Genomic DNA, 25875 nt, shown 5'->3' on the forward strand with positions numbered 1-25875 from the left:
TCAAGAGGCAGGTCAAATGGTCTGGTATTCCTATCTCTTTCAGAATTTTCCACAGTTTATTGTAATCCACATAGTCAAAGGCTTTGGCATAGTTGCTAAAGCAGAAGTAGATGTTTTTCTGGAACTCCCTTGCTTTTTTGATGATCCAGCAGATGTTGGCAATTTGATCTCTGGCTCCTCTGCCTTTTCTAAAACCAGCTTGAACATCTGGAAGTTCCAGGTTCAGGTATTATTGAAGCCTGGCTTGGAGAATATTGAGCATTACTTTACTAGTGTGTGAGATGAGTGCAATTGTGTGGTAGTTTGAGCATTCTTTGGCATTGCCAGGGTGTTCTACTTAGGTCTTTCTGTTAGATAGTAACCCTGAAGCCATGGCCACTGTGACTATGCCAGACTAGAGTCTGAAACAGAGAGCAAATTGCCACTAGGCTCATTTCCAAGGGACCCACCACAACTCTACATAAACACAGTACCCAGCGCCCCAGTTGTGGCTGGCCTGGTGGCTTTCTGCTATCAGCCAGGCTGTTAGGGCCACACTGGACTGGATCTGTTTCTCCCTGAAGTCAGAAGGCCAATAGTCAGTAGAGAGATGAGCTAATACAATTGAATATAGCATTGCTAGTCACACACATGATACTGGAGGACTTTGTTAGCAAGAACTTAGAAGAGGTTCCAACAGTAAATGTGCTCCTTCTGTATACTGTGTTATAAAGGACTTTTCAAATGCATTGCTTTATTGGATGCTTATAACTACTCAGTGGTGTTGGAGAGGTTTGTATTTTTATGACCACTTCCAGATGGATGAAGGAAGAAGACAGAGGGTTAAGTGATTTGCCATGTCTGATCGAACCCAGGTCTCCCACATTGCAGGTGGATTCTTTACCAGCTGAGCCACCAGGGAAGCCCAAGAATACTGGAATGGGTAGCCTATCCCTTCTCTAGCCGATCTTCCCAACCCAGGAATCGAAACAGGGTCTCCTGCATTGCAGGCAGATTCTTTACCAACTGAGCTATGTGGGAAATATTACTCACAGCTGTGATTTATTATAACAAACAGCTACAAAGCAGAGTCAACAGAGGAAAGGAACATGGGATAAGGTCCTGCGGAAACCAAGTGTAAAGCACCAGAAGTCTTCTGACAGTTGCAAAGGACGCACTTAATTTTTCCAACACAGGTTGCAGCAACTTGCGTGAAATACTGTCTCCTGGGTCTCATCTGAGACTTGGTGGTCAGGTTTTTCTTGGGGTCTGGTGACATAATCACCCCCTGCCCCACACAGATCCAGCCTCCAGACTCACAGAAGGAAAGCAGCTGTTCATACACCAGGGTGTTTGTACCAACAATTCAGGCACAGTGAGCCACCCTCAACTGGGGAACCCCTCCTGAAATTCAGGTTCCCTAATGCCAGCCAAGGACCCACACTACAAGCAAGCTTTTGTGAGGATAGCAGACTCACGCTTGTTTTGTGAATGCCTCTGCACTGAGCGATTCTATAATCGCTTAAGTTGTTGAGAAAGGGATATTGATGGAGAGACTTTTCAGAATCCAGGAAAGTCCAGTGTTAAGAAGAGGTCACGTTTCTTGAAGTGGGATTTGAGGTTGGACAAAAAAGAGAAGGATTAAAGGTGGAATTGCAGAGCACCAAGGTTTGACACTGGTCCCAGTCTCCTGTCCACGTGCAGAAGATGGAGAGGAAGGAGGAGAATTGAGATGTGTTTTAGGAAATCAGGAGAGGCCAGAGGACCACAAAGGAGGAAATGCTCATTAGTTTATGAAATGCTGCAGACAGGTAGGAATTATGGGGACTGCAAAAATGCCGCTAGGACTTCTTTTAATAATGTGTAAAGATGCTTGCTCCTTGGAAGGAAAGTTATGACCAACCTAGATAGCATATTCAAAAGCAGAGACATTACTTTGCCAACAAAGGTCCATCTAGTCAAGGCTATGGTTTTTCCAGTGGTCATGTATGGATGTGAGAGTTGGACTGTGAAGAAAGCTGAGCGCTGAAGAATTGATGCTTTTGAACTGTGGTGTTGGAGAAGACTCTTGAGAGTCCCTTGGACTGCAAGGAGATCCAACCAGTCCATTCTGAAGGAGATTAGCCCTGGGATTTCTTTGGAAGGAATGATGCTAAAGCTGAAACTCCAGTACTTTGGCCACCTCATGAGAAGAGTTGACTCATTGGAAAAGACTCTGATGCTGGGAGGGATTGGGGGCAGGAGGAGAAGGGGACGACAGAGGATGAGATGGCTGGATGGCATCACTGACTCAATGGACGTGAGTCTGAGTGAACTCCGGGAGTTGGTAATGGACAGGGAGGCCTGGCGTGCTGCGATTCATGGGGTCGCAAAGAATCGGATATGACTGAGCGACTGAACTGACTGACAGACTGAAATTGACTTTCTTTAAACTCAAAGTTATCTGTACACATTAAGCAAGACATGCAGCTCATTGCCTTTAAAGCTTTCCTGCCCATCACATCTTTCTGTTTGCTTTGGGTCACTTAAAAAGCTTTAAGAGTTTTGGGTCATTGATCTGCATTAGTTTGTTTGGCTTAGATTTCACAGCAGATAGAAATGGGTGAGCTTTGGGAAAGCTAAAAAAAATTTCCTTGAGAGTTACTGCGTACTTCTCTCTGGTAATTATTTAGGGACAACAGCGGCCAAAAAGCGTCTCTTCTTTCCTTGATGGAAAAGTAATTCTGTTTGTTCATTAAGAGGATTGTGTTTGCCATTCCATTAATCTCATTGCCATTTGCTGGCGAAAAATGGAAATTGAAAGCTGCTTGTTTTGAGTCCTGACATCCCAAGGGGATGATGAGAGGGTTTGAATTTCCTTCTCCACCCTTGGACGTCTCCCAGACTCTCACTTCTAGGTCACCTGACTGCCTCCTGCTTCATTTCTCTCTTTGTGGCTTCTTGATGGTAAGGTTGTGTAGGACCTCTGAGATGGAGAACCACTGTTTAAAAAAATCATGTGAACCAATAGAGGCTTCTTTTTAACTTAAAATAAAAATGCATCAGAACCTCATTTACTTGGTGGAGGGGCCGATGATTTGGGGACTTCCCTCACAGCCCAGTGGTTAAGACTCTGCCTTCCATTGCACAGGGCACAGGTTCAATCCCTGGTCAGGGAACTAAGATCCCACATGCCACACAGTGAGGTCAAAGCAAAAAAGTGTTTGTGGCTGACTTTGAGTGCCAGTGGTAAAGTGAATACTGGTGCCTCCTCTCTCACACTTTAGAGAATTTGGTGATAGGAAAGGTGGTAGAAGGTGGAGATATAAGTACCCACTGTGGCATTTGCGGTCTCAGTTCCCTTAAGCCTGGCCTTACTGACTTCCTTGGACTTCAGGAGGGCAGATGCATGCTTGGTTGGAAGGGGTTTTTAATTCTCTGTCTCTTGTTCTAATATTCTAGGGCTTCCAGCAAAAATTCTCCTTCCACAGTAAAGAGATTGTGGCTATCAGCTGTTCCTGGTGCAAGCAGGCGGTAAGTTTGGGGATAAGATAAAACAAAGTGGGCTCCTGTTTTCTCAAAATAGAATTATGTCATTGCTGGAGTTCCTGTCTGTAAGTGGAACGTTATCCTAATTTATGTATTATTTCTCTCATAGGATCTGTGGAGGGAGAAAGACACATTAGAACTATAGAACCACAGGATAAATTAACTGCGAGAAACTAGAAATTAACCCCTTTACTTATATACATTGAAACCTGGAACCCCAAGTTGGAAAATCCCCTCCTGATTCTATCTCTGAGTCTAGAATTGAGGGATTTTCGCTCCAAGGCCACTTGCCCTGTAGTACACTAGGTCATCGATGACAACTTGTGTAGAAGGAAGTTGCAACCTTAGATAATCCCTCTGACAAAGCAATTCAGACATCTTGGTTCTTCTGTTTTTGATGTGGGTGAATTTTTTTTTTTTAATGAGACTGTGTTAGGATTAGAGTGGGCTTATATTCTTCCTTAGGTTTGGATGTTGTTATGGTTGGCTGTAAGCTTATTGAAATGTTACTCTTTCTTACATTTGAACATGGATACTCATATGGATCCAATGATAATTTCCCTTTTTACTTTTCCTCTCTTCTCTTTTTTTCATTTTTAACAGCTCTGTCCCAACCAGATGGTTGTTTTTTTTTTTTGATCTATGAACGTATTGTTTTTCTTTAACTAGACAATGTAGACTGACTCACAAGTTAGCGAACTATGGCTTGTAAACCAAATCTGACTGCTGCCTGTTTTTGTAACTAAACTTTTACTGGAACACAGCCATGCCCATCCTTTATGTGTTGTCTCTGGCTACTTTTTTGCTCTAGCAGCAGAGTTGAATAATGCAGCAGAAACAATATGGCCCCATAAGACTAATATATTTACTATCCAGTCCTTTTATAGAAACAATCTGGACCCCTGCTCTAATCTCTCAATTTACTGGTTCTTTTAAATGCCTTTGTAATTGGGATACATTTTCCCCTCACTGCACAGCCAACCTGGAAATAAAGGGCTGTGCTGTTTAAGCTTAAGGGTTAAGGCTGTGCAGATAAACTTCAGACTTCCAGGTGGCTTAGGGGTAAAGAATCCACCTGCCAACACAAGAGATGCAGGGTGCATCGGTCGGAAAGGTCCCCTGGAGGAGGGCATGGCAACCCACTCCAGTATTCTTGCCTGGAGAATCCCATGGGCAGCGGAGCCTGGTGGGTTACAGTCCATGGGTTCACAAAGACTCGGACATGATTGACTGAAGCAACTTAGCACATGTCCTGCACACATCAGCTTTATCTAGTGCCACAAGGCAGGAGTGGAAGATGCATTTACTTGAAACACGTGAACTTGGCTTTTTTTGTGGGTGAAAAACTTTTGCTTCTTTGCAGTTCCATCAGGTTCAATCTAATAATTTCTCTGGCATACTTTCACTAGCCCCCACATGTCAGGAGGATCTGCTGTTACTTGGTGGGGACACCTTGGTCGGGAAAGTTCAGTGTTTGCTGCATCACCCTCCTGGCACACTTTTTGTTCTTGGCATTTCTATCTCCTTTCAGATAATTGTTTTACAAGTAGTCTTTGTGCTTCTGTTCAAGAACATGTTCACAAATATAAGGGAACATGTTTCCTTTCACTCAAGGAACTGTGCAAATGCCAATTACAACTGGCCATCAAGACAGTGCCTTTGCTTGGAAAGGAAGAAGGAGATTTAGGCCCTCGGGGTCCCCAACACTGTCTATGCTTGCTGTTTCCCTGATCCGGTGAGACGACACTTGCCAGGTAGCATCGGCCCGGCCTTAGATAGTGTGCACATGCTGCTACCCTGTAGCTGCCAGGTTGTGGTTAGATGGTTGATCCGAGGTGATTTAATTTGGAAACTGTCCTGCTTGACAATGAACTCATGTGCTTTCTTTTCGTGAATCTGTAGTCCGATCGAATCACTAAAAAAACAACTCTCAGTTGACCCTTGTGGCAGAGTTTTGATCAGTTCTTGTATCTTTGGGGGCTTCCCTGATGGCTCCGTTGGTAAAGAATCCACCTGTAATGCAAGACCCCTGGGTTTGAACCCTGGGAAGACCTGGGAAGATCCTCTGGAAGGGGGCATGGCAACCTACTCCAGTATTCTTGCCTGGAAAATCCCCATGGACAAACAACCTGGCTGGCTACAGTCCATGGGGTTACAAAGTTGGACACAACTGAGCGACTAATCACAGCACATGTATCGTTCAGTTTACCAGGGTCCCACATTGTAGAAGTTGATTTTTCAAGGACTAAAAACACAAAACCTTTTAAGACAGATTATGGTGGTGGTGTATTTTAACACTATATCCTTCTAGGATATTTGATGTCAAAAAATTGAGTGCTTTCTGTGGGCACTTCCTGTAGCAGAAAATAAAACTGTATTTGGGAGCTGGGTTTCATTTATTCAGGTCCTGACTCTACCCCTTAAAAGTCATGCAGTTTTAGACACACGTCTTAGTCTCTCTAGAGTACTCAGGTGTAAATTGTAAGAGTTGGAGTCGGCAGTCTCTGAGATTCCTGCCATGTTAGAAATGCAATGGTTATTCATATGGAGATTTATTTGAATTATTAAAATAAAATTATTTTTTTAATTTATTTTAATTGGAGGATAATTACTTTGCAATATTGTGTTGCCAACAATCCTACATTCAGGGCAGCAAAGGAGACACAGACATAAAGAACAGACTTTTGGACTCAGTGGGAGGAGAAGATGGGATGATTTGAGAGAAAATTACTTTTTAAAGAAGGAATTCGAATGACATTTCTCTGGTATATCAAACTGTTTGCAAATCACAAACAATTTAGGAGGAATTATTTATTATCTTATTAAGTAGTATTTCATGCTTAACTGGTTTAGTAATTTGCCACTGGATCATGTCAGATCTTGAAGCTACTCAGCGGTAAAGATAAAATTGCCCTGATGTGATGTAATTGGGGTGGCTATATTTGACAGTTTTCCTGAGACAGTCCTAATTTATGTCTGCTGTTCCAACATAATTATTGTCTCTGCTTCCTTTCATTCTTAAAATTGTTTCAGTTAAGATGATAAATTATGTGGTCACATTAAGTATAATCTAAGTAGCAGCTACTGTTAATTTAAAAAAAAAAATCACTATGATTAAAATTTTAAAGCCCATGATTGTATAATGGGGATTTGATGTTTATTAGAAAACAAATGCTACTACACGTTATTATCACTTTACAGTCACAAAAAAGAAAAAAAAATTACTGGAAATGTAATTGGCCTAAGGTTACTCAGTCCATTGGGATATAGAGTTAAGCCCCTGGAACCTAGGTATTGTTATTATCATTAGTCTATATTGACTTCCTTCCTTTCAAAAATCAAAAGCACTTTAGATTTGCCAAGTGTGCTAGGACCATTATTTTTTCAGCAGCTTTAGACAAACCCAGCAGAAGCAGTCTCTTTGTTTCCCCTCTAACAACTCTCTAGAAGAAACATTTTTTTTTTTTTTTCTGGGTCCCTTACACTGGAGGGACTACTGGAAGGATTGATGTCTGTGGCTAGAAAAATGAGAGGCAGGTAGGAGGAATGCCACTCTGCTTGTCTTCATTTCCTTCTCAACATTATCCCAAATCAGCCAAGTCTGTGAGGAGCACAAACCAAGTGAAACAAAATTATGTGCAAAATTAGCCTTTCTAGAACCCTCCGAAAATCCTATAAAAGGCTATCAAGTTTCAGCTGGTCTATAAACTGAGTTCTTGTAATCAGTGGTTATCAGTCTATAAAGTAGAATGAATCTGTAGTCTGGTCTCTTAAGTTCCTGGGACTGGTTGTGCAGTCATGAGGAGCGTGGGACCCCTATGGGTGTGTGTGCATGCAAGCGTGTGCTTAGTATGCACACAAGCACTTGTTCCTTCTTGCGGTAGCATTTCCCTCCATGCAGAATTGTTTACTGGCCTGTTTTTCCCTTCAGTTTCACAATAAGGTGACCTGCTTCATGCTGCATCAGATTGAGGAACCCTGCTCCCTGGGGGCTCACGCTGCTGTTATTGTTCCGCCCACCTGGATCATTAAGGTGAAGAAACCTCAGGTAACTGCCGGGACCCTGGTGCTGCTGGGCCAGCTCAGAGAAAAAGGAACTGCTGCTTCTTGCTTTTCTCCCCCCTGACGAGGCTCTGGGTTCCTATGATCTCTGCTCACTCCTCCCCACAGGCCCATGCTTAGCTTCCCAGTTAATCCCCTTAGCCCATCCCTATACTGCTGTTGGGCTCTCTCATGGAACCAGCCTCTACTTCCTAAAGAAATCACAGTGTCACAGCAGGAGTGCTTGCTCCCCATTCAGATGCTAATATGTATTCTCTCGCCCGGGCGCTCTGCTGAGTTCCTTAAAGCCCTGTGGTGAGCGGTGCGTGCAGCTGATTCTTACACGACTCTCTTCTCTTGCAGCCTGGGCAACCCCAGGGAGTGACTGTGAGGGCCCACGGTGGTGCAGGCTTCAGTGTTGGGTGGCGATTCCCACCACTTCCAACCCCAACGCAGACTGTGGGTCATGACCTTCCCCAGTACACGAGGCCTGCTTAGAGAGCAACACTCTTTCCTTAAGGCAAAGTAGAATTTATCCTCTTAACAGCTAATCTCATTCTGTATTCAAGCCTCCTTGTACTTTCTGCATTGCAGGCTGATTCTTTAGGTCTGAGCCACCAAGAAGCTCTTTTGTACGTGTGTTTCCCCCTAAAATTCAGAACTCTCTCCAATTGTTTTATAGTAAACATTCAGTTAAATCAACACGTTTTCATCAAAAACCTTGATGGTATCAAGAAGGCTACTAAGCACTGTGAATGTAATACATGATCTTTGCTCTGAAGAACCATGTAATTACTTTGAGGAAAGATCAGGGAGAGCTTCATGAAGCAGGTGGGTTTTATTCTGCTTCCTTAAAGATGGATGGGATTTAGATCAGTGGAGAAGAGAATAACATGCAGGAGAATGGCAGGAGCAAGTATACTTTGTCCAAAATTATATCCATGGGGCTGTGAGACTAGGTTGACTGCAGAGGAAGGTTTATGTAGGGGGTGAGTAAAAGGGAAGAGCATAAGATTGTTCAGGCCTGACTCCAAGGAGATTTTTGCTCCATGTAAACTTTATCCTTTTAACAAAGGAATGATTGAATAAAATCATATATATATATATGTATATTTTTAAATATAATTGTTTAACTAGCATGAGTATGTGGGGTGACCTAGTGATACGGGATTTTGGACGACTGAAGATAAAACAGGAAAACCAGAAGACACTATCACTCTGCAGAGAAACTCTAAGTTTACTTGTGTAAACTTTAAAAGATCTTGGGTTGTGGAAATTTGCACACAAGTGAAGAGAAAGAGATGATCATAATGAATTCTATAACCATGAACGTTTCTGCTGCTGCTGTTGTTTCATCTGTCCCTTGCCACGCTGTATTGTTCTTTTCATAATTAAATTTGTTTTGAGATTCCCATGCAGTTCTAAGAAAGAGCACAGAAGGAACCCATGTATCCATTACAAACTTTCTCCTCGTGGTACCATCTTGTAGTATCAGGGTATAACATGGGAACCAGGATGCCGACACCATCAGTGAAGAGCAGAACACTTCCATCACCGTCCGCGTCCTTATGTTACCTTTTCACTGCCACACCCGTGTTTCCTCTGGCCCCACCCCATTTACTCTGTCTTCTTGAAAGTGCAAGTCTCCCTTTTTCCCTTTTGCTAGGGTATTTTAAAGCAAAGTTTAGCATACCGTTTAATCTATAAATGCTACCTTTTGTTTCCCAGAAAGATAATACTTCAGAAAGACAATTCCATAACATTACTTCACCCATCAAAATTAATTAATTTGAGGTGGCATCCTTAAATTATTTTCTGATTGTTTTAAATATATCTTTTTTTACAGTCATTTTTTCAAACTTAGATCCAAAGTCTACAACTTCCTTTTTGTGGACTGATCTCTTAAATCTCTTTTAATCTATAGCACTCTGCTCTCTTATTTTTCCTGCCATTTATTTATTGAATAAATTGGGTCACTTTACCTACAGCATAGCTCATATTTTAGTTTTGACTGATTGTATCCTTATTGTGCTTTAAAATCCTTTAAATCCTCATTTAAAATCATGACCCATATTTCTTATAAAAATATTTAGATGTAAGGACTGAGATTCAGGTTTAATTTCTTGGCAAAAGGACTATATGGGTATTGATGTCTTTTTCTGTAGTGTTGCTTTTAATGGAACATAATACCAGATTGTTCACTGTTAGTGGTGTTAGGATTCGGAAACTGTCATCCTAATCCATTTGTTATAAATTTGTCCCTCTGTCTTTCATCTATAATTTTATCCATTCCAGATTGTTGCCTAAATCTTTTATTTCATTAGATTTTGTTAAAGGGTGATTTTTCAATTTTTACTCTTCAATTTTTAGCTACAGGTTTTCTATGAAGAGACCTTGACCTTATTACCAGCAAATATAATACATAACAGATGCTTTTGTGTTTGCCTTCATTTGTAAATTTTCATAATAATAAGTTGGTATCTTAGCAAAGCTGATTGGTGGGAATGGTTTTTGGAAAGTAGTTCAGAGTCAGGATGCTAAAGTCCAAAATTTTTTAATAAGCCACCTTTTTATTCCCATCTATGATTCAGGACATTGTAATAATAAGAATGAAAGCTAACATTTATGAATGCTTTACATGTGTTGTGTATTTTAAGTACTATACATTTAGTATCTCATTGTTACAGTGCTCTTATTAGTCCCACTTTGCAGCTGAGGAAAGTGAGGAATAGAAAAGTCAAACAAATTAGCTGGGGCTATACAATTATTGTGTTTGAACCCACAAATTGTGATTCTGAAATCCAAGCTGTTAATGGTATATCATGCTACTTTACCATGTTGCTAAAACCAGCCTTGATGAATTAGATAACTTTAAAAATTTTGGTGGTCCCTTCTCCCCTGGGTCCCAAAGTCATCAAGTAATTTAACTAATTAAGTTCTGTATAAAAGGTGGTGTATAATGAGCCTGAGGGGACAGAGTGGCAATAGGGTAGCGGTGAAGCGCTCTGGTTTGCGAACCAGGCAGCCTGGACTCATAACTTTGCTCTGCCACTTAATAACTTGTTTCATCTCAACTTAATCTCTTCTACTTCAGTTTCTCCTCTGTAAAGGGTAAATAATACTCGTACCTATTTCATAGAGCCTTTTTGAGGACTGGTGAGCTAAAACACATAAACTAACACACAGAGAACAGTACCTGGCTCATTGTAACCACTCAGATTGTAGCTCTTGCTATTTTCCTTCTTGTTGACTTTTAGGAGCATAAGGTGTTAGGTGAAGCTGTGCAACAACAGAAAACAATGGGACAGTCATACAGGGGTCAGGATAGAAGTTACTGGCCCCTGAACCTTCTGTGTTACAGCGAAAGCATATGTAAAGAGGGTGAGAGAGAGACCCAGTGCAGGGGGTAGAAAGAGTCAAGAGTAGGGGCCATAGCATGGCATCTACAGTGTTTCCAAGTGTACCTAGAAGTATTACTGTAGCTGTTGTATTTCACACGGGAGTGGGATTGTATATTCACTAGCCCAATCCCTGTCCCAGGGGAGACAGTCAAGACCTGCTCATTTACTAAATAAAAGAATAGAAGGAGACAGGGAGAACATCCACACCTAGGAAATGGAAGGAGGAGGAGAATGTTTGCTAGACAGAGAACTATGGTAGGATGAAGTTTCAATATTAAAAAATGAAAAGAAAAATAGGGCAGTCATCAATGTTCAATTCTGTAGACATGAAAAAAATAACAAGGGTTGAGAGAAGTCCTTGTGTTTGGAACCAGATCATTGATAAGTCAAAGCTGTAGTTTACAGAGTATGGGGCATGAGTGGTAACCTGTTACAGATGGTGTGGAAGCAATAAGATTAGAGAATTTATTTGGAGACATTGGGTGGGAAATCTTTTTTTTTTAAAAAAAGGAAAATTTGGAAAGTAGATGGAAAACAGCAGATAAAATGCTTTCTGGGCATTTAGAGTTTATGTATCTTTCCACCTGTACCATATATTTCTATGTTTTTCCACTGGGGCTTCCCTGATGGCTCAGCGAGTAAAGAATCTGCCTGTAATGCAGGAGCTACAGGAGACACAGGTTCGATTCCTGGGTCAGGAACGATCCCCTGGAGAAGGAAATGGCAACCCACTCTAGTATTCTTGCCTGAAAAATCCCATGGACAGAGGAGCCTGATGGGCTACAGTCCAAAGGGTTGCAAAGAGGGAGACACAACTGAGTACAAGCACCTACCTACCTGTTTTTCTATGACACAGCTTAACAATGATAAAGGAGAAGAGCCTTAATTGAATTAAATAACTGTTTAATTAACCACATTTGAAGATGCTGTTACCTGCAGCAGGAGGTCCAAAGATGAATCAGATGTTCATTTGATGTCCACAAACAGTGTACTTCCCAGGGAGGAAAATAGACACAACCACCTAAATCATTGGTTGGAGTCTTTGTGAATTTGATTCTGGAGAGGAATTCAGCCACAAGTAAATCCTTAATATGGGGTTGGCCAAAAAATTTGTTCAAGTTTTTTCCCTAACATCTTATGGAAAAACACAAATAAACTTTTTGGCTAGCCCACTGAAAGAGTGGGAAGGGATATCTATTTGACTGGTGTGCATCTCATGGGAGAGACACACATATGGAGGTGAAAGGAAGGGGCCAGAGAATTGGGTTGCATCAGCCATGGTCATTGAGACACGTGCACATCTAAGGCGCAAAGGGGTAAATGCCACCTAAGATGTAGAAACACGGTGGGGACATGAAGCAGAATTGAGCTGCCTCCGTCGTGGAGAACAGCTTAGGCTCAATGGAAAATCTGCCCAGGGTGCTTGGTCTTGAAGGATGGTGGACCATGTCCCTGGCAAGAGGGATGGGAAGGGTGATGCGAGCCATAGGATCTAACTGAGAACAGTAGTGAAGATGGGTCATGAAATAAAGTTGGCTTTATTTGTGATGTTTGTGTCTAAATAAATGGCTCTAAAGAAGAAGAGTAAAGGAAATTTACTGAAGTGTATTATGGTCTGAAAAAGTGAGTTGTAAAGAGGTGGAATTAAACCATATATTTTCGTTCTCTGTGGAAAGATGGCAGGTTCTGAGTGGATAATGACTCTGTGACCAGCTGTGGAGTTGGACGCTGTGTGAAAACTTGCTGGATGATTTGCTAGGTTTCATCACCAAATTACTTGGTGAGACCTAGAAGTGAAAAGATGATGGAAGGCGGATAACTGAAAGGAGTTAAAATGAAAAAAAAAAAACAACCAAATTTTAGTGACAAAGCCTCAATCTGTTAATATAAAGTCCAAGTTATATTTGAAGTTACAAATTTCAGTGTTTATCCTCTGGACTGAAAATGTTAGAGGATAATGCTTTGGATGAATGAATTAAAGATATTCAAATACTAGTACAGGCACTTGGAGCTGATGGAGCAAGACTCATGCGGCATGAACTTTTTGCGAGGTCAGATTTGTGGGGGGACCCTAGAGGTGTGTGTTTTTAATAAATAACATCATTCTCTACTTAATGCTTCAAAATTTGGCTTTTCTATTTGAAAAATCATAGGGAAAAGTCTATATTAATACATATATATTTGATTCCTTTTAAACTGCTATGGATATTTTATAGTTGATTTAAGCAAATTCCCTCCCAGTGGATATCTATATTATTTCTAGTGGTCTGTTTATAAAAACATCACAATCAATTCCTACCTACCCTTGTATGGGCTTTCTCCATGCTAGTCCTTATTCCTTATGATGGGATTATCTTAAAATGCTAGGGATCCCATGGTATGTAATAGCAATGACCAACAATCTCCCTCAGTGCCCAATGCCAAAGACTTCCTTTGGCCAATCTAAATGTCACACTTGCTGTGTGAAACAAGTTGCTGTGATTTGGCCAAATATGCCTGAGAAGCTGCTGAGACCCTGTCCTTAACTTTTGGAGTAAGTTTTCTTGATTCTTCTGCTTGCCTGTCCTTATAACAACCATTGCTGCAATGCTAAAGCTGGAGCAGGGCAGAGTGAGAATATCCTTTTATAGACAAAGTCCATGGAGCGCCCTCTTGTTATCCATCAGAGTTTTGTCCAGCATGTGAATGGAGGAAGACTTCCTCTGGGATGATGAAGTAAGATATCGTATCTTTAGATTTTGTTATTATAATTGATCCTTTGTGATCCTGTCACCTGAGGAAATCCCAAGAGTTAATAAGAGTAGTAAGTTGGGTTTCATTCACAGTGGAGTGATTCACCTGTAGGATTTCATAACAGGCCAGGAAGGCGTCATAACTGTGATAAAGATTGTGTTGATAGGATTATTTTTGTGGCAAGGTAATCCTGTGCCACAATACCTGGGACAAGAAAACAAAAATCCTTTATCTTTTCTTAAGAATTTCACAAAAGAGTGGGCACAGAATGTACAGGGGTGAATGCTATTGGAATCAGAAGTATGTAAAAATCCAGACAAGAGCACTACATTTCGCTGTTTGGACAGTTGAACTTGTAGAGAGAACCCTTTGCATCACTGAGTTAGCTGCTTTTGATAACAGCGATGCTTTGTTTTAGAACCCAGGAAAAGTATTAAAGGTTTCTTGGCTGTTTTGTCAACAATTCTAGATAATAACATCTCGGTATAATTTTTTCATTCTTGGGAACCATGTTTATTTAACTCTCACAAGACTGACCAGGCAGAGTAAGTGCTATTGTGGATTAGCAAGGCGTGAAGACTTGTCTTGGCCAAAACACAGCCTGAATCTGCCTTCGCATCCATCTGTTCCTCACTGAATTAAGCTGCCTTCTAAAAGAAGTGATGTACTGAGACAGAGATACATGTTTACACAAGGACAGAAAGAAGCCTGGGGAATTTGGAGGTGTGAAGCTCCGTAATGCTTATCGTTTGCTCTTTGGCCATCCGTAGGGAGGTAAGCTTACTCAGAGCTCACGTACGAGCATCCAGGTACTGTAAGTCAACCACTGTGCGTGAGCTTTCCCCTTTCTTGTTCTGTGAGATGAAGGCCTCAGGTGCGTGTGGCTTGGTGAGGTTTGGAAGCATTTGCATCTGTGTTTAAAACAAAGGCTATTTTTGTCTGTCTGTTCCCTATGAGAGCTGAGTCCCCTGCCTGCTCCTTTTTCAGACATATACAGCCTTATTTTGGTGTGTTTTTCTAACCCTCTTCTCAAACACACTTGATCAGCAGGATCACCTGAAGAACTGTGATTTCTGTGATCAAGCAAGTTGAGGAAACAGTCTCTCAACTTGGTTCATGTGCCCTACCTCTTGGAGTTTAATTATTGAGTCCTGTCCAGAGCCAAAAGTGTTTGGTGTCCCGCATTGCTCTTGGCACTAAATCAACGAAAACAAAATAAATTAGCAAACAGTCACCCACTTCCTAAGGACCCTTTTTGAAATCAGGGAAGACTCAGTCAGTGTCGTGAATTATAAAAATACTGACTTATTATTTCCACAATGATATGGGTGCCTACTGTGTGCCAAGCATTTGTGCTGGGGATATATAGCCATCAAGAGGCAACTGATAACATTGATCAAAGTGTTTCTCATGGGATGGATACCAGGTTAACTACATTACATACATTTTTTTTTTTTTCATTTAAACACCAAAACTCTCCTTTGAGGTAGGTATTATCACCTTCATTTGAAAATTAAGAAACTTATTTCAAAAGTTTGACTTGGCCAAGATTATGGAGCTAGTAACAGGGAGGTTCAGAATTCAGTCTGTCAAATCCCACACCTCACGCTTCTTACCCCAGTGATTGGCTTTACTATACGTAGTACACACAGCTCCTCATTCTACCTTTTGTATTTCAGACAGAGGTTCTCAATTCTGGCTACACTAGAATTCCACAGGAGCTTTTATTATTTTATTTTATTCTATTCCATCCTGTCATAATCTATTCTATTCTGGGGAGCTTTTAAAAAGTATCTTTGCCTGGGCTTCACCCTAAACAAATTAAATAAGAATATTTGTTGGGGCCCAGGTACCAACACTCAAAGCATCATGAATTGCCATAAGTAATAGATACTACTTCTGCCAGTCTAATAGTTTTCAGCACTCTACTTGGAATATTCTACTGATTAAGCATTTAAAAGTTCTGAGTAATTGTTCTTCCCTTTTAATAAAATTGGAATTAGTCAAAATATAGCAAATACTCAAAGAATGCAGAAGTTTCCCAAGAGGAACATGATAATAGATCCATTTAAAGAGGAATTTGGAAACTTGGAGATCTATTTGCAGGAGAAGTATAGTCTAGAGTGAGTGATGAGAAATTACCTGGCATCACGAACACCCGTGAACTTCTGGATTTCTTTTCTGGTGAGATTCAGAAAACCTGAAGACTCTCTTAATATGATGGGGGAAGAAAACCTTGGGACAAATGGTGGTTCAAGAAAGTTTCCTTCATCCTTGGTGAGCACAGGCCACAAATCAACTTTTTTTTTCTTGGTCCAAATGCAAGTAAAATAAAAGCTAAATAGTTTCAGTCTTACTAATTTGGATGTGTTCATATATGATGTGCTCTAGACTAAAAGGTTTATTTTGAATGCTCTAAGAAAAAATACAATGTTGAAAAATAGATATCTAAGTTTCTTCAAGCTGTTTGAAAACATTTAATTGCTCAAACAATGCATGTGTCTATACTTATGTAAACTTTTAAGTTAAAAATTTTGTATCTCAAGCTTTCAACACTTTGTAAAACATCTATGTCATGATAGTAATAGCTTGTCTTTATGAAGATGGCCATCTATCTAATTAATTATGGACTCTCCACTAATTAAATCTGATTTTGCCTTGCCTTCAGCCAGGGAGCTGTGACTGTTCCCAGAAAGAGGTTCTTCTCAAAGCATCTGTATCAAATATTAAGAGTAAATAGCTGAAATAATCAGAGTTGTGGTCCATACGTTCCCTAAAAAGAGAAAGACAGGGAAAGTAAATTTGGGGTCCATGTGTTTCAAGTTGGATGCACTTCTGTGAGAGGAAAAAGATCCAAGGTTGCCAAGGGAGGGAGGGCTTTTTTAAACCAGTGGGTCCTTAGCCAGAAAAAGGAAGAGCAGCGACTGCCACTCTACTATCATAAGTAACTTGACTCTTTGCATTTTGAAAACTAAGCCATGAACGCTGATAGAAGACTTGGATCATAACATTTCAGTGGGGTTGAGTCATTTTATATGAACAGGTCATCTCCTATAAAAACTAAACAGAGGGGGAAAAAAGAAAAAAGAAAAACGTGAAAAAATGGCCTCCTTTTTTACATTTCCACATAGGTGATCTCCATACCAGGAGGTGAACTTCTTGAACTTGGTTGGGCGGGAGACGGACCTGGTTGGGCGGGAGACTGGAGCCCCTCAGAGAATTTGGGATTCTTCCATATTTACTGGGAGGGTTGGCAGGTATAACATGTGTTGTTATGTGAGTCCATGAGAGCCTCCAGGGTTCTAACTCCCTGCCTCTCCGTGGGGTGGGGAGTCAGTCGCTCACTCTGAAGCACGCGACTGGGTTCTGTGTGTGGCTTCCCCATGAGCAGTGGCTTGGAAGTGTCAAAGCATGAGAAGCATGCCCTGCCGAACAGCATGCGCCGCCGTCACCTTCTACATGGTCCTGCATGGGCGCGCTCATGGGCCGTCGGCCTCCCGGCTTAGGGGTCCTTTCTTTCCCTACAGAACTCCCTGAAGGCATCCAATCGGAAGAAGAAGAGAACAAGCTTTAAAAGGAAAGCCAGCAAAAGAGGAACCGAAGTAAGTGCTTGAGGGTGATGGTCCAGGGAAATCCATACCTTCCTCTCCACCGTCTCCTCCGTCTGACTTGACCTGGCCCGAGCTCCTTTTTCTGATGTGTCTCCTGCCACTCTCCTTCACCATACCCTGACCACACTGGGATTCTGCCGGTTCCTTTAAAATATACACATAAAACCTCTTGCCACTTGAGAATCAAAGTATTTGCTCTTTTCTGTGGAAGTATTGTCACAAAGATGATAAAGATGAAGATGAGAGCTAGAATGTATCTAGAATACTTCAATCCTATAGGAAAAAAAAAGATCATGGCTAAATTCTTGGGGGCAAGTTATAGTTTGAGACACTTTCTCATGTTGAGTAAGCCCTGTGAAACAAGATGTAGTGTATTTGGGGGGATATGTTGATTTGGGGGATGGGTGGGGAGTGGCAGTGGTTCTAGAAATACCTCACTTGCATTACTTTGGGGCTGCTTTTCAAGTCGTGGATGTATGTCTCAATAGTGCTGCTTTCTTTCTTTAGCAGGAAAACAAAGGTCGTCCTTTTGTGATAAAACCTATCTCTTCTCCACTCATGAAACCTTTGCTTGTGTTCGTGAACCCCAAGAGTGGAGGCAACCAGGTAAGTCAGTTTTCATGGGTTTCACTTGGAAGTTTCAACGCTTTCTTGAAAACACATTTCCTGGCACCAAGAAAAATAGCACTATGTGGGACTCCTAGCATTGGAAGAAAGCCGGTTTCTCCAGTAAGGCACAGCTTTGCACTTGACGGGGCCAGGCGAAACCTCGAGGTTCTAGGATTTACCCCTCTGCTTCCACGTCAAGCTTCACTAGAGGTGTCAAAAACCTAATTGCTAACATTTTTCTTACAGATTTTCAAGAAAGTTCCTGCTACAAAGTCTCAGTGTTTCAGCTTTCTCAACTCCTATAGTTAGAAGCCCTTCATGAGCTTGTGTGTGTGTGTTAGTCGCTCAGTTGTGTTCAACTCTTTGCAACCCCATGGACTGTAGCCCACCAGGCTCCTCTGTCCATGGAATTCTCCAGGCAAGAATACTGGAGTGGGTAGCCGTTCCCCTCTCCAGGGGATCTTCTCGACCCAGGAATCGAACCCAGGTCTTCTGCATTGCGGGCAGATACTTTACCATCTGAACCACCACCTGTGTTTCTTTCTGCTGTAATTGAGGCTCAACTACTTTTTCCCCTGTCTTCAGAGGGAAGAGAGAATCATGGTTTATTATCCATGATAATCATGAACAACAGACGCCACCAAGGCTACCAAAAATATATCACCTTTCACAGGTTTCGTTTGGTCTTTGCCCAAGTCCTACTGAATGGTTAATATCAACCTCATTTGAGGATAATGTATAGCCTTAGAAAAGTAAAATTTAATAACATGTTTAATGTACACAGCTCTTTAAAGGATAGAAATTGTTCTAGAATCCAGGTGTTTGTCTCCTCGTCTAATTCTCGTCCCACTCTCTGAGGCTTCTTATCAATACTCCTCTGTGGGTTCTGGTTTTGCTGTGACTTTCATGTGAGTTTGGATGATATTTTCTGTGTCTGTTAAGTGCACAGTTTACATTTTGAGACAAGATTCCCAGAAGGGTCACGCTAAGCAACTTAAAGATTTAAAACTGTTTTAGTCACCTCGTATAAGAAGGAAGATCATAGCATTAAGATTGACCCAAGATAATGCTTGTTCTTATTAGTAAAGTTAATGGGTGTTTTCCAGATCACGTTAATTATAGTAAAGCTTCTCATTTAAAGAAACAGTATCCCCCTTTCCTTTCTTCAAAATTATGTTTCTTTATGTATTTGCTTAATTTTTGGCTGCGCTGGGTCTTCATTGCTGCACGCTGGCTTTCTCTAGTCGCAGCATGCGGGGGCACTCTCCGGTTGCTCTAAGCTTCTCGGTGCGGTGGCTTCTCTTGTAGAGCCTGGGCTCTAGGGTCAGGCTCAGTAGTTGTGGTAGGTGTTAGTTGCCCCGTGGCATGTGGGATCTTCCTGGACCAGGGATCAAACAGGTGTCTCCAGCATTGCAAGGTGGATTCTTAACACTGGACCACCAGGGAAACCTCCAAATTCTTTTTATTTTTTTTTTAAGATTTTTTTTTAAAATGTGGGCCATTTTTAAAGTCTTTATTGAATTCGTTGGGGCTTCCCAGGTGATGCAGTGGTAAAGAATCCCACCTGCCAATGCAGGAAACGCAAGAGACTCAGGTTTGATCCCTGGGTTGGAAAGATCCCCTCGAGTTGGAAATGGCCACCTGCTCCAGGATTTTTGCCTGGAAAATTCCATGGACAGAGGAGCCTGGTGGGCTACAGTTCATGAGGTTGCAAGGAGCTGGACAAGACTGACTGACCGAGCATATTGAATTTGTTAGGATATCGCTTCTGTTGTTTATGTTCTGATTTTTTTTTTGGCCATGAGGCATGTGGTATCTTAGCTCCCTGACCAGGAATCCAACTCATGCCCCCTGCATTGGAAGGCAATGTCTTAACTACTGGACTGCCAGGGAAGTCCCCCCAAAATTCTTAATATTAATTCTTCTGTTAAAAGTCTATATTAACATTGTAGAGCATAGGGAAAAGAAATGTTGTAAGTAGAGAATTTATTTTTAACATCCTGCTCTTTTGACTTACTGAGTGATGATCTTCATGTTGTAATGATGGTGATCCTAAAACTACCTCTTGAGAAATTCTTGGGAGTGAAGTTCAATTTGCTCTGAATCTTACTCCTTCTCTAGGTCTAGTCTTGGAGAAGGCAATGGCACCCCACTCTAGTACTCTTGCCTGGAAAATCCCATGGACGGATTTTCCTGGTAGGCTGCAATCCATGGGGTCACTAAGAGTCGGACATGACTGAGCGACTTCACTTTCACTTTTCACTTTCATGCATTGGAGAAGGAAATGGCAACCCACTCCAGTGTTCTTGCCTGGAGAATCCCAGGGACGGGAGAGCCTGGTGGGCTGCTATCTATGGGGTCGCACAGAGTTGGACACGACTGACGTGACTTAGCAGCAGCAGCAGCAGCAGGTCTAGTCTTTCCATAGCCTGACTAGGGTTGAGGGTATGGTTGGGGACTATGGCCCACAGCACAGTTATTTAATGTAAATGACTCCATGATTTTGGCCACCTGAGCTCCACATGCTAATTAATGTCAGGTACATTTTCTCTTAAGAGTCTATGTAAAATGCATTAATTAAATTCTTGTAAGCTTTTTCCTTTAAGACATTTAGAAAATTGTAGATGATCTCTGCTTTTGAGGAGGAGGCAGTCCAGTTAAGGTACAGCCTTTTCCTGTTTCAGTCTCTGTATAAATTATTAAAGAGAGGGACTTCAGAGATGATCTAAGATTGTTTCTTCTTTCACTAAATAGAAAACAGCTCAAGGAAGCAGAAGTGAATTTTCTAAGGATATTGTGTTTGTTAATGACACAAAAGGGGCGAATGGGAAAAAGAATCTGAGCAACATTAAGGAGATGTGAATTCTCAATTGAGTGGATCAGACCACAAATGCTGTGAAATTTCAGAGGCAAGCAGTCACTTGGGAGTGATAAGGAAACGGTGTCAGGGAAGGGGCTGAAACAGAAGACGGACACCACTCAGTTGTGCAGAGGAAACTAGGGTCGTGCCCTCTTCCTCCTCTCCCTTGCATCACATTCACGTTCATCCTTTACTGCTCAGCAGCACCTTTCTGAACAGTTGCTGAAAACTAATTGGCTTGTCTGCTATGCTCCTGAAGTCCATGGCGCACATGTGTACTATGGAAATTGCAGCGTTAAGTCCTGTACTGTGTATACCATGTGCGTCTGTACTGAAGAGACACAGGCTTTGTTAATGCCCGGGGCTGCCCCTCTGAACCTATGATTTCTAGTACATAGTGCATGCTGCTGCTGCTGCTGCTAAGTCGCATCAGTCGTGTCTGACTCTGTGCGACCCCAGAGACGGCAGCCCACCAGGCTCCCCCGTCCCTGGGATTCTCCAGGCAAGAACAATGAAGTGGGTTGCCAGTTCCTTCTCCAATGCATGAAAGTGAAAAGTGAAAGTGAAGTCGCTCAGTCGTGTCCAACTCTGTGTGACCCCATGGACTGCAGCCTACCAGGCTCCTCCGTCCATGGGATTCTCCAGGCAAGAGTACTGGCGTGGGGTGCCACTGCCTTCTCCACATAGTGCATGGGAATGAACTATAATTGTTTAACCAGCAGTATGTGTAGAAGTTGGGGTGTTATGATGAAAGTGATTCATTTTGAGCACAATATAATGGGTAGAGCATACATATTAAGTTATTAGAAATGTGGTTAAAGGTTAGAAAGAACTTGTGGAGCAGTGTCTTAAATCCTGGCTGAGGGTTTTGGATTTATATAAAAAAATTGTGTATTTTTGCTATTTAAAGATTTTTTTTAGTTTTGAAAAATATTTTTTTAAATAAAGGAGTAATATGATGGCAGACTAATTAGGCACATTGAGAATACATATAAGTCAGGAGGCTATTTGTTAGCGTAAATTAGAGGAGTTTGTTGTTCATCCATTCTATATAAAATAGTTTGCATTTACTAATCCCAAACTCCCAGTCTTTCCCTCAACAACAAGCACAAGGAACTATATTCAACATCCAGTGATGAAGCATAATGGAAAAGAATAGGAAAAATAATATATATATATTATATATATATGTATATCTGAGTTACTGTGCTGTATAGCAGAAATGAACACAACATTGTAAATCAAATATGCTTTAATGAAATTTTTTTAAAATTGCATGGAGAGTGCAATGGATGGGCCAATGAATGGATGGGTAGACCTATGGGCTAAAGGATGGCTGTGTGGATGGATAGATGGGCATGGGGAGGAATGGGATACTTAAAGGGAAGTAAGGCATCAAGATTTTCCAGCTGATTATCTGGAAAGTGGCTTTGTTATCAATGGATTTGTCAGGAAAGGGAAGAATTATTTTGGGAAAGATGTTGAAATGTGTTTGAAGAATTTGAGATCACAGTGAGATATTCAGGTTTTAAAACTGGCCTGTTATTAGAAGCAAAAAGCTTCATGACTTTGCTGTCACTTGAGGCACTTTGGCTAATGAATGCATTGCCCTAATGAGGTCACTTCCAGAGTACCTAGGATTCTCAGAAATGTGACTAAGCAAATCAAAATGAATAATGCGTAACTTCAAACTTCTGTGTATTTCCTCTGTAAAGTAGAATTCTTTTTAAAAAAAAACATTTATTTATTTGGCTCTGCCGGGTCCCAGTTGTGGCACAGGGGCTTTCATTCTTCACTGCGGAGTGTGGGATCTTTTGTTGGAGAGTGCAGGATCCTTTCTTTTAGGATCCTTTTTTTAGATCCTGTTTTAGCAGCATGTAAGATCTAGTTCCCTGACCAGGGATGCAACCCAGGCCCTCCCCGCACCTCCCTGCACTGGGAGCTTGGAGTCCCAGCCACAGGACCACCAGGAAAGTCCCTCGAATTCTTTACTAAGCATAATAAGTACAAAGAACCTTCTTTCTAAGCACAACATGGAATGTTGAAAAAGCTGTAGAGAAATCCAAACACCTATCTATAATTAGAATCTTTCAAAATGACCTCCATATATTTATGGTTCATATATTTATGGTTCCTTCTTCAGTGTTAGGATGGTACACCTCTAACCACCCCCACCCCCTGCTCTGGTGAGCAGGGCAGAGTCATGGTCAGGGGTGACCTAACTCCTCTTTTAGGTCTAGCTGTGGCCATACTGTGCCCTTCACACTGCACATGAGTCAGCTGTAGGGTGGGGGCGGTCAGGGAATGAAGTAAACCACCCCACTTGGCAGAACGGAATCAGAGGAATGCAGTTTCTTATTCCTCAGCTCCCTTGACTCTCTGACCCAAATGAGCCACAGCTGAGACCAAGAGGCAGAGAAGAACAGAGGGTGGCAGTGAAAACAAGGCAGGTTATCCCCAGGGAGGAGGAAGGGGGAAGGATGTGCCTGCTCTTTCTTACCTGGAGTTTCTCCTTGGGGGGCATTCTGTGCTCAAACCTGAAATGATGTGGTGTTCTCCTTCGAGAAGGAGACCATTCACGTTTATTTACCTTAGAGACAAGTTGAGATTAGTAACATGACCTCTGCGTGTGTTTGACATCCTCAGACAGCCTTTGAAATGCTATTCATCAGAATCTTTATCTGAATTTTCAGTTTGGGGAAAATTCAGGAAATTTCATCCTGACGTTAGGGTTCAGTCCAAGGAATTTCTGTCTGAATATGTGCCTCTTACTCTCCCCTCTTATAGTCCAGTAGTTTTCAAATTTCTGTGTAAATGAAGCCCATGGAAACACTTGTTAGACATATTCTACCCTATAAAATCTGGTGCTGTGTGTCTGGGGTGAGGCCCAGGAATGCCACTGGTGAGCATCTCAGATAATTCTGACATCAGTCTTTTGTGGAACTCATTTAGGGGCACATCGTCAGAGTCATATCAGGGTTTCTGAGATTACCTGGGCCCTGTGTGAGGAGCACAGCAGGTGAGAATTTATTGGAGATGAAGGTTTATTTTTTTGTTTGAAAAATAGCATCTCAGTTTGTCCTTACAGTCTTCAAGGAGGGTCATTTCCTAGCCCTTGAGAAGTGGTTCTCAACTCCCACTGCCTTTAAAGATTCCAGCAGCCTTTAAAGACAGTGATGTCCACTCCACCCCATGCTAAGACCTGTGAGGAGAGGGCGCCTTAACTGGTCTAAGCTCCTAGATGATTTTCTTGTCTAGCAAGTGTTAAGAATCATGGCCTTTTTTCCTCTTAAGCTTCTGTGTGCATGAATCACCTAGGGATCATGTTTAAATGCAGATTCTGATTCAGTGAGTCGGGGTACCTCTGAAATCCTGCTTTTCTGACAAGCTTCCTGGTGCCACCATTGCTGCAGCTTGGAGACCACACTGATTCACAGGAATTTACAGCAATTAGTAGAGAAATGGGGCTTCCCATTTCCAAAGAATCCTCCTGCCAATGCAGGAGATGAAAGACACGTGAGTTCGATCCCTGGGTCAGGAAGATCTCCTGGACTCTGTTTTTTGATTGTTAAATCAGGGCTTTTGCCTTTTAAGAATTGATTTGTCTTGCTCATCTGTGTCTAGATATAAAGTATTCCCCCTACCCCTTTCTGTTCTTGAAGGTTAGGCTTCACACTTAGACACACAAAAAAACCCTTCTTGGATAGCTGTTCTTCAAATAATTAGACTACATCGCCATCTGCTGGCAAGTAAAATACCTACAGCTCTTTTTTTTTTTTCTTCAGTATTTTTTCAGAAAATTTCCAACACTTGGCAGGAAGATACTGAGCTGAACATGGGGGCGGTTTTTATATCTTATTTTTTAAACAATGACTTCTTTCAAACATGTATTTGTGTATTAGTTGCTTGGTCTTGTCCAACTCTTTGCAACCCCATGACTGCAGCCCACCAGGCTCCTCTGTCCATGGAATTCTCCAGGCAAGAATACTGGAGTTGATTGCCATTCCCTTTTCCAGGGGATCTTCCCGACTCAGGGGTCGAACTCGGGTCCCCCACATTGCAGGCAGATCCTTTACCGTCTGAGCCACCAGAGAAGCCTCCTTTAAACAGGTGCTTCACAGTAATTGTCTCTTTTTCTAACCCTTCAGGTAGACACATGCTGGGTGTTCTGCAAAGCTTTGGAAGTTGGTGGTATGGCTGTTATTGGTGGGATGTGAGCTATGTGAGGGAACATTCACTAGAGTTAGGGGTTGCGATACCAACTTTAGTGTTGTCTCCTGCAGAAAAGAAGAAAGATAAACTTTATTCCTGCGTGATCCCCTCCTCAGTGTGGAAACCTGAGGGCTCAAGAAAGGGCCCGACTGCTCACGCGTATCTCCGCTTTAACTTCGACTCTTAATGTTTTTTGGATGCCCCTGACTCATTAGCATGTTTGTGCCTGAGTCTTATGGGCCTTTCTGATGCCTCTCAATGCTTCCTGCTTTTCCACTGGGTCTCCTTCACAAATTTCATCTTCAGTGACATAGATTATACATGCATGGTTAGGCAGATGTCTTTCTTTTAATTGAGCTGTAGCTGATTTATAATATTATATTGGTTTCAGGTGTCCAACATAGTGATTCAATGTTCTTGTAGGTTAGGCTTCAAGTTTTCCTAGAATATAGGCTTTATTTCCTGTAAGCAGGGGATCTGATTGCTATTTATTCTAGCCAAGCAGTCCTTAGAGTCAAGTGTCCAGACCTTGGGTGCTTACACTGTTCAGTGTGAAATCCCAGGGTTCAGGCGTGGCATGAGTTGGACCCTTGGATGGGAGTTCCCAGGGAGCTTATCAGCAGGTTATAGGAGGAAAGGATGTTCAGTCTGTGGACAGGCTCATACTGACCGAGTTTGTACCCCTATCCGTGGACAGGCTTTTCCACATCGGGGGCACCCGTCCTGAGTCAGGCCAGGGAAAGTCAACCCAGGTAGGAGGAAAGAGGAGACAGAAGTAACTTCAAATCTGAATCCCCAAACTACTTCTAAATACTGAACAAACAACCTCAAAGAAGATGTTGTTTTCTACTGTGCTCAACCTAAGCATAAATCAAAAGCCACTATTCTTTTTTTTTTATTG

General features: G+C 41.8%; 1 protein-coding gene across 20 annotated transcripts in view; it reads left to right on the forward strand.

Annotated features, from left to right (window-relative positions):
• The window catches only part of DGKI (diacylglycerol kinase iota), a 512936-nt gene that overhangs the window by 254322 nt on the left and 232739 nt on the right, over positions 1–25875 (forward strand). For 17 of the 20 annotated variants that reach the window (XM_086395389.1, XM_086395393.1, XM_086395391.1 and 14 more), the window contains 4 exons: positions 3421–3492; positions 7439–7555; positions 17210–17284; positions 17801–17899. In XM_086395389.1, the coding sequence (XP_086251515.1) occupies positions 3421–3492; positions 7439–7555; positions 17210–17284; positions 17801–17899 (363 nt within the window). Of the gene's footprint in view, positions 1–3420; positions 3493–7438; positions 7556–16813; positions 16940–17209; positions 17285–17800; positions 17900–25875 lie in introns of all 20 variants that reach the window. The other 3 variants (XM_086395383.1, XM_086395385.1, XM_086395404.1) reach the window with 2 other exon arrangements.

The sequence above is a fragment of the Bos grunniens genome, chromosome 4 (assembly GCF_055505025.1).
Source record: "Bos grunniens cultivar Pamir isolate PY7600 chromosome 4, Bosgru_T2T1.0, whole genome shotgun sequence".
In the NCBI taxonomy this organism is placed as follows: Eukaryota; Metazoa; Chordata; class Mammalia; order Artiodactyla; family Bovidae; genus Bos; species Bos grunniens.